At 43.0% G+C, this 12,920-nt stretch overlaps 1 protein-coding gene across 6 annotated transcripts in view; it reads left to right on the forward strand.

Moving 5' to 3' along the window:
• The window catches only part of pacs2 (phosphofurin acidic cluster sorting protein 2), a 303,100-nt gene that overhangs the window by 248,943 nt on the left and 41,237 nt on the right, over positions 1-12,920 (forward strand). For all 6 annotated transcript variants that reach the window (XM_072265280.1, XM_072265298.1, XM_072265287.1 and 3 more), the window contains one exon: positions 6,325-6,479. In XM_072265280.1, coding sequence (XP_072121381.1) covers positions 6,325-6,479 — 155 coding nt within the window. The remainder of the gene's footprint in view (positions 1-6,324; positions 6,480-12,920) is intronic.

A 12,920-nucleotide genomic window follows, 5' to 3' on the forward strand; every position in this document is an offset into this window, starting at 1 on the left:
TTGTGGGGGCTGAATACCTTTTCAAGACACTGTAGATGTAACCAAATAACTTGCATATAGCAAGCTTCGACTAGCAACAATGACCCAATGAGTGTTTTGGTGGTGAAGGGTAAATATTGGCGAGGAAGTTATATGGTCTTTATTTGTATCCTCCTTTTATGGTGGATAGTGGTAAGACTTGCTGATATAACGGTGCAGCTGCCCTTCATTGATGTACTAAAATATCAGGCTGAATTATGTAATTGGGTCTGTCACGTGTTGCTTGAGCGCATGCTGTCACCACGCTCTGATAAAGTGTGATATTCCTAGGTTGTGCCCAGGCAGGTAGAAAAGCCACAGGGAATTGATACAGTTATAGTAATAATGCAAGTGATAGTTTGGAGGCAAAACCTGTTTGGTTAGAATTGAGGAACAAAGCGGGGCTGTTAAATTGCAGAATCTAATATTCTGCCCTGTCTCTCTCTATCTTTAAGTTGATCTCTAAGTTACGTTGTGTCACTGTATATCTGCACTGATGGCTAAGCATTGTTAAATGGAGCATTTAGTGTATTTTCAGCTTTGCTCTATTTTGGCTGGCATACCATTAGTTCAGTTGAACTTAATAGAAAACTTAAAGAGCCCATTGTCTAGGGTTTGGAGTGCATTTGGGCTGGGAAGAGCGGCATGCTTACACCACCTACAGGCTGCAAATGAGAAGAAAGTATGAGCTATAAGAAGCAGGATTAGAGTGCCATGATTCAATGATTGTCAGTAGTTTCAACTATATTTCTCAGTTACTGCTGCCCAAAATATGGACATTGCCATTTCCCCTGTGGAGTGGGGTGATGGAGGTGGTCTGGGCCTGTCAACTGTGCAGGAGTGGCATTTCACATTGAATTACTGACAGTGAGTGAGCTTTAAAATAGCTTTGCAACATGGTATTTAAAAATGTATAACGTTTAAATACTATGTAAAATGTATAAGATCGTTGATTTTTTTTGATGCACTGTTGTCAGGTCTTTGATGTTTGGTTGAAGTCACTTATCTCCTCAGTGAACCCTTGTCACTAGTTTCTCTGGACGGCCTCCTTGCCTCCTGTGGGCAAAGGACATTCCCCTTCCTTTCCACCACAGGCAGCCCTGCACTGAGGCTGCTTAAGCATATTGCTTGGACCTTGTGGGAGAGTATTAAATTAGAGCAGGGAAAAATACAAGAGCGTTAGGTAGGAACTAGAGACAGTTAATTGGGAACAGCTGTTTTTCTGCAAGTCCACTCCTAACCTGTGGAAGGTGTTTGAAGACCAAGAGTACAGGACAGGTATGTTCCAGTCAGAAGGAAGGACAAGGATGGCAAGGTAAGAGAACCTTGGATGTTGAGAGAGGTGATGAATTTAGTCAAGAAGAGAAGTATGTAAAGCTTCAGAAGCTAGAATGAAGCCGAACCCTTGAGGATTATAAAGAAGCCTGAAAAGAACTCAGGAAAGGAATTGGGAAATCCAGGTGTGGCTATGGAAAAAAAACCTTGGCAAGTAGGATTAAAGTGAATCCCAAGGCAGTCTGTACATACGCTAAGAGTAAGAGGATGACTAGGGAGAGGGTAGGATAAAGGAAGGGGTAGTGTTGGGTATCTTAAAGAGCATTAAAATGGATCAGTCTGCAGGGCCTGATGGGATATACCCCAGGTTATTGAGAGAATCAAGAGAATAGATTGCTGGGACCTTTACCAACATCTTTGTGTCCTCTCTAGCCACAGACAAGGTCCCAGAGGACAGAAGAGTGACTGATGTTCTATTATTCAAGAAGGAAATCATAGAGAAGTAAAGCACAGAAACAGGGCCTTTGGCAATCTAGTCCATGCCAAAATGATTTAAACTGCCTACTCCCAACAACCTGCACCAGGGCCATAGCCCTCTATACCCTGACTGTCCATGTACCTATCCAAACTTAACTTAAATCTTGAAATCTAGCTCGCATGCACCAATTGTGCTGGCAGCTCATTCCATACTCCCACGACCTTCTAAGTGAAGAAATTTCCCCTCCTGTTGCCCTTAAACTTCTCACCTTTCACCTTTAACCAATTACCTCTGTTTGTAATCCCACTCAACCTCAGTGGAAAAAGCTTGCTTGCATTAACCTTATCTATACCCCTCATAATTTTGTATACCTTAACAAATCTCCTCTTCATCGTCTACATTCTAAAGAATACAGTCCTAACCTATTCAATCTTTCTTTATAACTCAGGTCCTCCAGACCTGGCACATCCTTGTAAATTTTTTTCTGTACTTGTTCAACCTTATTTCCATCTTTCCTGTAGGCAAGTGACCAGAATTGCACATAATACTCCAAATTAGGCCTCACCAACGTCTTCAACAACTTCAACATAACATGCTACCTCCTGTACTCAATACATTAATCTATGAAGGCCAATGTGCCAAATGCTTTCTTTATGACCCTACCTACCTGTGACGCCACTTTCAAAGAATTAAGGACCTAAATTCCCAGATCCCTTTGTTCTACCACTCTCCTCAGTGTTCATTGTATAAAACCTACCTTGGTTAGTCCTACCGAAAGTGCAAGACCTCACATTTGTCTGCATTGATTTCCATCTGCCATTTTTTAGTCTATTTTTCCAGCTGATACCGTTTTCTCTGCATGCCATGATAGCCTTCCTCACTGTCCACTCCATCCCTATCTTGGTGTCATCTGCAAATTTGCTGATCAAATTAACCACATTATCATCCAGATCATTGATATAGATGACAAACAACAAAGGACCCAGCGCTGATTCCTGCAGCACTCCACTAGTCACAGGCCTCCAGTCAGAGAGGCACCTTCTACTACCACTCTCTGGTTTCTCCCACAAGGCCAACGTTTAATCCAATTTGCTACCTTTTCCAGAATGCCGAGTGCCTGAACTTTTTTGACCAACCTCCCGTGGTGTACGTTGTCAAATGCCTTGCTAAAGTCCACGTAGACAACATCTACTGCCTTGTCTTCATCAGCTTTCCTGGTAAAACTTCCTTGAAAAGCTCTTTAAGATTGGTTAGACATCACCTATCATGAACAAAGCCATGCTGACTATCCTTAATCAGACCATGTCTATTCAAATATTTAGATATCCAGTCTCTTCAAATACCTTCCAGTAACTTTCCCATAACTGATGTCAGACTCATCAGCCTATAATTTCCCCTTTTATTTGCTTGGAACCTTTTTAAACAGTGGAACAACATTGGCTATCCTCCAATCCACTGGTACCTCTCCCATCACTAAGGATGATTTAAATGTTCTCTGTTAGGGGCCCAGCAATTTTTGCACTTGCCTCCTGTAGAATCCAAAGGAAATTCTGTCAGCCCTGGGCATTTATCCATCTTGACTTGCCTCGGGATAGCAAATACCTACTCCTCTGTAATATGCACAGAATCCATGAAGTTGATGCTGCTTTGCCTCACTTTTATAGACTCTGTGTCCATCTCTGCTTAATTCAGAGCAACCAGTGCTGCTGCTGCTTGACAATGTGAAGAATCCCAGTAATGACAAAAAAAACAGTGGTAACCTGATTTAGCTGCACTGTCTACTGTGATACTGTGTTTTGGCTCTGTGTGACAAATTGCTCTTCATAGCCTTGTTGGAGCCCATAAATAATGTCCAGGCATTTTGCCCAAGACAAGAATTGGATAGTTTGATATGTAGCTATTTTTGACTTGTGTAATGAGGAGCATTGACTGAAATCAACACCAAGTCTGCAACAAGTTAACTTGTTCTTTCAGCCAAGCACAGAGGATGCATACAAGGAGGAACTTGACTTCCACACTTACACTCGTAACTATTTTAAATTTGAGCTGCTTAATGCAGCCCCAGATTCAGCTCACCTGTGGTTGAAATCCCCATTATTAAGTAACTCTTCCAGCATAAATCTGACCATCCTCTCTTCACTCGAACGTGTTGAAATTCTCCTTCCTACAATATCATTTACACTTGATCTATTCAATCTTCACATGGGTCCTCATAACTTTCTGATTAAACGTTATCTTGATTTAAATATGTTCGTCCTTTAAGGATTTGCATAACTTATCTCATCCTTATCTCAGTGATCTATTTTCTCGGCCCAAAACCTTGACTATTTATTCATTTCCATTGATGCTGCCTGATCTGCTGAATTCCTCCTGAGTTTTGTATGTGTTTTCCAGCATTGGATTTCCAGCATTTGCAGACTTTCTCATATTTACAGATTTCCTATGCTCTTTTAATTCCAGTTTCTTTCACACTATCAACCATTGGCAGTAATTCCTTTCTCAACAAACGCATTTTGTGTTAGAACTCTCACCCTAGATCTTTAATTTGTACCATCTCTTAAGAAGTGGCTTAAAGCATATCACTCTGACCAGACTTTAGGTCTTTTTGAAAAATCATTATCAAAACTTGATGGACTCCAAATCACAGTCTCTTTGGGGCCTTTTGCTATTGCCTGCACGTTGGGGAGAGGGAATGGTGCTTCTGTTGGTGCAAGTGGTGGGAGGGTCAATGTTTCTGTTGTTTGTGCGGGGAGGGGGAAGAGGATTTGGGTTCTTTGGGGTTTCTTGTTTCGTGGATGTTTCCGTGAAGAGTAAGAATTTCAGGTTGTATACTGTATACATTTTCTGATATTAAGTTGAACCATTTGATTTGAAAACTTCATAAATCACCTAGTTCAACTGGAATGCATCCATAATTGCCAAAAACTACAAAGGAAGGTAAAAACATTGGTCTCAATTATTTTAATTTTCAGAATTAATGATAGAAAACTGAAGAATTTGTAGTGTAAAGAAAGGGGAGACAGTAAATGAGCCAGTAAAGTAACAGGAAGAACTAAAAGAACTAGGGAAATCATCAACATCGATTGTATTAAGTTCAGTCTGACTAATCCAAAGATATAGTTCATTAATGCAGCAGGTGTCTCTGGCCTTCAGTTGATGAAGTACAGAAGAATAAGGGTAGATCTCATTGACATGTACCAGATACTGAAAAGCCTAGATAAAGTGGACAGAGAAAGGATGTTTCCTCTGGTAGGAGAGTCCGGGATCTCAGAATAACAGAATGTCCCTTTGGAATGGAGCAGACATTTTTTCAGCCAGATCATGGTGAGCCTGTGGAATTTGTTGCCACAGAGGGCTGTGGAGGCCACATCATTGGGTATATTTAAGGAAAAGATTGATAGGTTCTTGATTGGTAAGAAGGAGAAGGCAGGAGAATAGGGCTGAAAGATAAATCAGCCATGATTGAATGGTGGAGCTGTTGCTGTGTCTTTTAAATAAACAAAGCAATACTGATTTTTATATTAAGTTCTTGAAGATGTTCAACAAGAGCGATGAAAAATATAAGTGGCTGAAGAATTAACAGAATTATTGGAATACTAATAGATAAACTTGCTCAGTAACATGAAGCTGAGGGTGATAGGTGATGGATGTTTTCAGACGGCTGCGGGAGGAGGCTAAAAGATTTGCAAATGTCACTTTTGCTTTGCAATGTTGATACGTGGCTGATGTTATAAAATGTGTAGAAGTTTAAAAAACTGGCTAAGTATTAGTGATAAGGATAGTTAGAGGCCTCAGAATGACATGGGCATAGTGTCGGTAGGTGTGAAGTAGTGATGACTTATGAAGAGTGAAAATGGAAACATATCACAAATGGCAGTATCTTGAAAACTGTACGTGGCTACATATCTTGGTACTTGTATATAATCAAAAGGCACTAGGTGGAAGGCCATGTTGATGAGATGGTTTATAAATGTAAAAATAAAAGCCAATGCGTTATCCTTTAACTGAAAAGAAACACTTCTTATGCCCTAATTGGAATATTAATAAAGATACAAAGATAGTAAATGCAAACAAATCTAATTAAGAGGAAATGTTGGCATTGTAATCCTTGGGGAAAAAAAGCAATCTACCAGCAAGAGCTTTTGTTGGAGTAAGAAAAGAAAAATTAAACTCAGACCAAAATTCAAGTTTTTTTTCAATGATACCTATTGGGATGTGCAATACCGTCTGGAAAAAAGTAGCAGCAGCTGATTCATAAATTTTGAAGAGGAATAGACAGCAAACAGAAGATGAAGAACATAAAGGGTTATGAGGCAAAGGAAGTATATGATCATGATTTCTCTTTCCAAAAGCCAGCACAAACTTGCTCAACCAGATGACCTCAGTCTTCATTATTACATGATCTGCATTAATACCACTTCCAATGGCTCAATGTCAGATTTTGTTTGAAATGAACCTTGAGATAATTTAATGTTAAAACTTGCACTTGTGTGTTAGCTTTTGTTAAGGCTGCATTTTTTTTAATACAGACACCAATTTTCCTTTGTTTTCAGCTGTAACTGTAACTCCCAAACTCCAAATCCCATTAAAGTGACTGTGGCAGGAGCCCAGCATTTCCTGAGTGCTATTCTACGGCTCTTTGTGGAGCAGCTGTCGCACAAGACACCTGACTGGTTTGGCTACATGAGGTTTCTCATTATTCCTCTTGGTATGTTCATTTCACAATTGAAAATATTGTTAAGTAGCTCATAATATACCATAATGCCTGAAAGTGCCATTTTCTATTGCCGTTCCCAGTTAGCGAACTGGTTTACAGACTTTCTTAAGTCGATTTTGTGCTGAAGTCAGAAAATGTGCAAGGGTCACTCAGTGGTATAGCAATGAATCGCATACAAGGCTAAAAGAACAATTACAAAATTGGAGAGAGATCTACCATTTGTACGTCAGATTTTATAATTTAATAACATGAGCTTGCTTTTACGTAGGGTTGTCCATAAGTCAGGTGATGGTAACCTGTATGCAGCCTTCATGTTGATTTTGTTTTAGCAGGAAAATTGTCTTTAAGCATCTGCACTCATTGAGTATTTGTGTAGGTAGTTTAGTTGTTAAATAATAAAAGAAAGCACAAGATATATCAGGCAAATGCTCTCTGTGTCAAGCCTAAAAAGTTGTAGAGTGACGTCTAAAGACGAAAAGGTTTTCCTTATGCTTCCATTAAAAATTATTACAGCGAGCCGGAGGCCAAAAATAAAAAGGATCTGAAAAGCTGTGCTCCTCAGTAACATTGACAACTGAGCACGAGTGGAGCATAAAATAAAGGATGAATAAAGATGATCCACAGAACCGTTATTCAATTTTGTTTCCTACCTCTTATGTTCTAGACAGTAAATCAGAATTAGAATTATTATCACTGATATATGTCATGAAATTTGTTTTGCAGCAGCAGTACAGTGCAATACATTAAAAATTACTGTAAGTTACAGTGAGAAATATATAAAAAATGTGGAAAAAGAAAGCAAAAAGTGAGGTTGTGTGTATGGGTTATTGGTCCTTCAGAAATTTGATGGTGGAGGAGAAGAAATTGTTCTTAAAACTGTTGAGTGTGTGTTTTCAGGCTCCTGTATCTCTCCCCTGATGGTAGCAATGACAAGAGGGCATGTTCTAGATGGTGAAGTTCCTTAATGATAGATGCTGCCTTCTTGAGGCACTGACTTCTGAAGGTGTCTTCAATGGAGCTAGCTGAGTTTACAACTTTTTGCAGTTTATTCTGATCTTTTGCCGTTGCCCCTCCATACCAGATGGTTATTCAACCAACTAGAATGCTCTTCACGGTACTTTTGTAGAAATGTACTAAAATCTTTTGTGACATACCAAATCTACTCAAACTCCGAATGAAGTACAGCTACTGTAGTGCCTTCTTCGTAATTGTTTCAATATGGTGCACCCTGGATAGATCGTAACTGGGTTGCCAAACCAGCAGAAATGGACCACTTAGTTGGAGTCTGGATACTGGAACTAAGAAAGTTTTATTACAGAAACAAGCAACACAGTACTCTAATCAACAGGATAATAAATGCAACAGTTCAGCAATGATAAACACAAATGTACACAGAACTAGGATAATAGGATCAATCAAGCTCTATCGCCGTCTAGGGGTAAATGACCAGTTTCAAGTGACGCAAAGTTCAGTTCAACTTAGTTCAGTTCAGTTCACAGTAATCACTGCTGTGTCGTTGGGGGCGGGGGGGGGGGGAAGAGAGAACGAATGAATATTCAAATTGGATTCCAAACAGACCTTCGATATTCCTCGCAGTCAGCTTTCGGGCGAGCCCTTTGTAATGTCTTCTGAGGTCACCGACTGTGACCCCTCTGTTCCAGATACAATCGTTCTTCTGCGGTGAATCCGGCACCCAGGCAAGGGTGGACACACACACCAGGTTCCCGCCGATCCGTACCTTTCTACCCTGTGCGTCTCTGGCTGGTCCCGCGACCAGACCTCCAAAAAAACTCCCACCAACTAGTGGGGGGGCACACCGCTTTCAGGGTCTCGTTACCTCGTGGAGTCGTGTGTCCCTTGCCTTAGCGAACCTGTCCCTTTTTATCCCCCTGCTGGGGTATCGCCTGTCCATCACACTTCAAACAGTTCAGGGTTCAAAGCCCCGGTCTCTGACAATACTCGGAACTGTGTCTCCTTTCCGTTAATCCCTCTCATCTCTCATTAACATCTCTTGAAGGTTCCCCCATTGTCCTCTTATCGGCATCAATCTTCTGATAACTGGTTCTTTTGTCACACCCCTACACTTCAAAGGATTTTTACCGGGGTTAAAATATAGTCATGAATACACTATCAGATACACACAAATATACATGTTTATCAGCTTTTTGGCTAATACAGAGACTTTTTAAGTTGTCAACACCTGACAGACAGTCAGCAATCACATTTTCTGTTCCTTTTATATGTGTTATTTTAATAATCCTTTAAACCAGGCTCCAATTTAGCAAACTTCATAGTGGCCGAAAACACTAATGAATTGTGATTAGTATAACGTCTCAGTGGTTTTCGCCCCAGACACAGATAACAAGGGTCGTCCCATACCAACTTAGCATTCTTTGGCAAGGGCTTAGTAAGAGGGTGCGTACCATCCGCAAAGTTGTTGTTTTTTTTCTGCAAAACTTCCGATAGTACCCCACCATCTCCAAGAACCTTCTCCGGGCTCTCTTGTCTGTCAGGGTGGGAACTTCAGAGATAGCCCGCACCTTAGCCTGCATCGGAGCCAGCTGCCCCTGTCCTACCACAAATCCCAGATAAGTGACCTTCGCGCAGCCAAACTCACTTTTTGCGAGGTTCACTGTCAGGCTGGCTTCAGACAGCCATTTAAACAGCTCCTCTACTGCCATAATGTGTTCCTCCCACGTGTCACTCCAGACTACTACATCGCCAATATACACTTCTGTGTTCTTTAGCCCTTTTGACACTGAATTAATCATTCTATAGGGGTGTTGCTCACTAGGCTGACCTGACGTGACAACCACCCCATGTACCGTGACATTCGGACATCCGTGTGCGTGCCGTTTAACTAGCTCACTTTGTTCGGGGATTAAGGGAGAGACCTTATCAGCCAAGCTGGCCAAAACGATAGACTTCTCCCATCTGGTCGGCACCACACTTTTCAAAATGGGCCCTCCCCTTATCAGGTGGCACCCTAGCCAAATTAATTTTCATGATATCACCAGCTAGATCTGTTTTCTGATTGTGGTGAGCTTTTAACATGTTAATAGCCTCTAACTGTGTAAACTCACGTCTACAATAGTCAATAACATCCTTCCGCCTGTGCAGCCAGTAAAACTCTTTCATGATTCCGCTGACTGTTTTCCTCCCCCCAAAATGTCCACCGAGGGGTATCTTGTGGGCCAGGTTAAGAATCTCATCCCCATAAATTTTTGGTACCAACCCCCATTCCTCATCTGCGGGCACGGCACTTGGTCTCCCTTTCTTCCTTAGTACTCCCTCCTCCACACAATAGCCTACTGGCTCTCTTTTTAATTCTGCTTCAGAGAGAGCTGTCCCCACCGAAACCATCAGCTCCTTGTCTCGCTCCTGCGCCTGTACAAATTCCTTCCTTTCTAATGATAAATCTACCTTAATTTCCTCACTTCCTCCTGTTTCACTTTCTACCCCCTCCTGGTAGAAACGTCTCCGCTAGAGCTATTTCAGCAGTCTTTCTGGACATACGCCGAGACACTGCACAAACGGGATAACCCTGTGAGTCCATGGGCGGGGCCTCAATGCTGGCAGGCAGGCCTGTCAATTTTACTGCCGGATACACTTCCCCGCCGGCGAGGTCATTACCGAGCAAGATCTCCACGCCTTTCATCGGTAGTTCGAGCCTCACCCATATCGTGACCGGTCCAGAGACCAAGTCGCTTTGTAGGTGTATCTGGCGCAAAGGCACTGCTTCAGTACCTTGCCCAATGCCTTTGACCCTGACCTCCACAGTCTGGGTCCCTGAACTAAACTCTAACACACTCTTTAATATCAATGACTGACACGCTCCCGTGTCTCTCCAGATCCGCACTGGAACTGGTTTTAACCCCTCCTTCACTGACACCAATCCGGCTGAGATAAACCTCTCGTGCCCTTCCTGAACTTTGTTAGCCCTCTCCTCTCCTAGCGGTTTGCTTACCAACTCAATACAGCCAGTCGGAAACGCCGCCTTTCCTTTTCCCGTCTCCTTCTTTGGGGCAAAGCACCTGGACGCAAAGTATCTGACTTTCCCTCAATTATAACATACCACCCCAGGAGACTTCCTACCAGACTGCTCCCGGTCTACCTTATCCTTCTCACTAGTCCCCGGCTTACTTTCTGACTTTTCTGGCGGACTCTCCCCGCCGTCCTGACTACCCTTCTGGTAGCCTTTACTCGGGGCAAACTTCGTTTTATGTGTCAACGCGTACTCATCCGCTAACTTAGCAGTTGCGGCTAAAGTGTCTGCCTCTTTCTCATCTAGGTAGGGTCTCATACCATCAGGGACACAACCTTTAAACTGCTCAATCAGGATCAGCTGTAGCAGTCTGTCATAATCCCCATCTACCCCTTTCGAGGCGCACCAACGCTCACAATATGTCTGCATCTCACGGGCAAACTCTAAATACGTGCGGTCCCACTGCTTCCTCGCATTCCGGAACCTCTGCCGGTATGCCTCCGGGACCAACTCATAAATCCTGAGGATGGCCTCTTTCACCACCTCATACCTCTGGGCATCTTCTGCGGACAAAGCCGGGTAAGCTTGTTGGGCTTTCCCTTTAAGTACACTCTGAAGTAAAACAGCCCATTTATCCCTCGGCCAGTCCTGACTTGCAGCAACTTTTTCGAAATGGAGAAAGTACCGATCCACATCGGTATCGTCAAATAGGGGAACCAGCCTAACCTCCTGGGTCGCCCTGAACCCTCCGCCTTGGTTCAGCATGGGCCCCTGCTCTGCCCTTATCTTTAACCTCTCCAGCTCGAATTCCCTTTCCCTCTGTTTCTCTTCTCACTCCAACTGCCTCTCTTCTTGCTCCAACTGTTTGTGCCTCTCTCTCTCTTGCCGTTCTGTCTCTCTCTCTCTCTTGCCGTTCTAACTGTCTCTCTCTCTCTTCTCGTTGTCGTTCTAACTGTTTTTCTTCGTGTTCTAGCTGCCGTACCCAGAACTCGTGCTCGAGTCTCAGTTTTTCAATCTGCACTTGTACTGCGTCTCCACCAGGTTTTCCCATAGATATCACCTCCAGCTCCCCTTGGGGAAACACACCTTTAGATACATAGTGCTCTACGATAGCTCTGTGTATCTCCTTTCTCCTCATTGTCGACTTCCCCTTAACAAGATTCAACCGTTTGACCACAGCTGCCAATTTGCTTTCCTGGCATCCTCTAATGCCTCCAAGGTCGGTGCCTTTAGAAATTCCTCAATCTCCATTTCTGCTGTTTGCCTTTTCTTTCTTTCGGGAATTTTAACCCAATCAATTTACCCCGTCCCAAATTTAGCGTTCAAAATCGCGGAGGAGAACCCCACTTATGTTATGTACCCCGTAACTGGGTTACCAAACCAGCAGAAATGGACCACTTAGTTGGAGTCTGGATTACTGGAACTAAGAAAGTTTTATTAAAGAAATAAGCAACACAGTACTCTAATCAACAGGATAATAAATGCAGCAGTTCAGCAATGATAAACACACATGTACACAGAACTAGGATAATAGGATCAACCAAGCTGTATCGCCGTCTAGGGGTAAATGACCAGTTTCAAGTGACGCAAAGTTCAGTTCAATTTAGATCAGTTCAGTTCACAGTAATCACTGTTGTGCCGTTGGGGGCGGGGGGGGGGAGAGAGAGAACGAATGAATATTCAAGTTGGATTCCAAACAGACCTTCGATATTCCTCGCAGTCAGCTTTCGGGCGAGCCCTTTGTAATGTCTTCTGAGGTCACCGACTGTGACCCCTCCGTTCCAGATACGATCGTTCTTCTGCGGTGAACCCGGCACCCAGGCAAGGGTGGACACACACACCAGGTTCCTGCTGATCCGTACCTTTCTACCCTGTGCGTCTATGGCTGGTCCCACGGTCAGACCTCCAAAAACTCCCACCAACTAGTTGGGGGGCACACCGCTTTCAGGGCCTCGTTACCTTGTGGAGTCGTGTGTCCCTTGCCTTAGCGAACCTGTCCCTTTTTATCCCCCTGCTGGGGTAACGCCTGTCCATCACACTTCAAACAGTTCAGGGTTCAAAGCCCCGGTCTCTGACAATACTCGGAACTGTGTCTCCTTTCCGTTAATCCCTCTCATCTCTCATTAACATCCCTTGAAGGTTCCCCCATTGTCCTCTTATCGGCATCAATCTTCTGATAACTGGTTCTTTTGTCACAATCTTCAGAGATGTTAACACCCAGGAATTTAAAGCAGCTCACCCATTCCACTACTGACCCCTTGATAAGGACAGGTACATGTTCTTCTGACTTCCCTTTCCTGAAGTCTGTAACCAGTTCCTTGGTTTTATTGACACTGAATGCAGGTTTGTTCTTTTGACACCACTCAACTAGCTAATCTACCTCAGTCTTGTATGCCTTCTTGTTAGCATCTGAGATTTGCTGACAACAGTTATGTCATTGGCGAATT

Source organism: Mobula birostris, chromosome 1 (genome assembly GCF_030028105.1).
Source record: "Mobula birostris isolate sMobBir1 chromosome 1, sMobBir1.hap1, whole genome shotgun sequence".
Taxonomy (NCBI): domain Eukaryota; kingdom Metazoa; phylum Chordata; class Chondrichthyes; order Myliobatiformes; family Myliobatidae; genus Mobula; species Mobula birostris.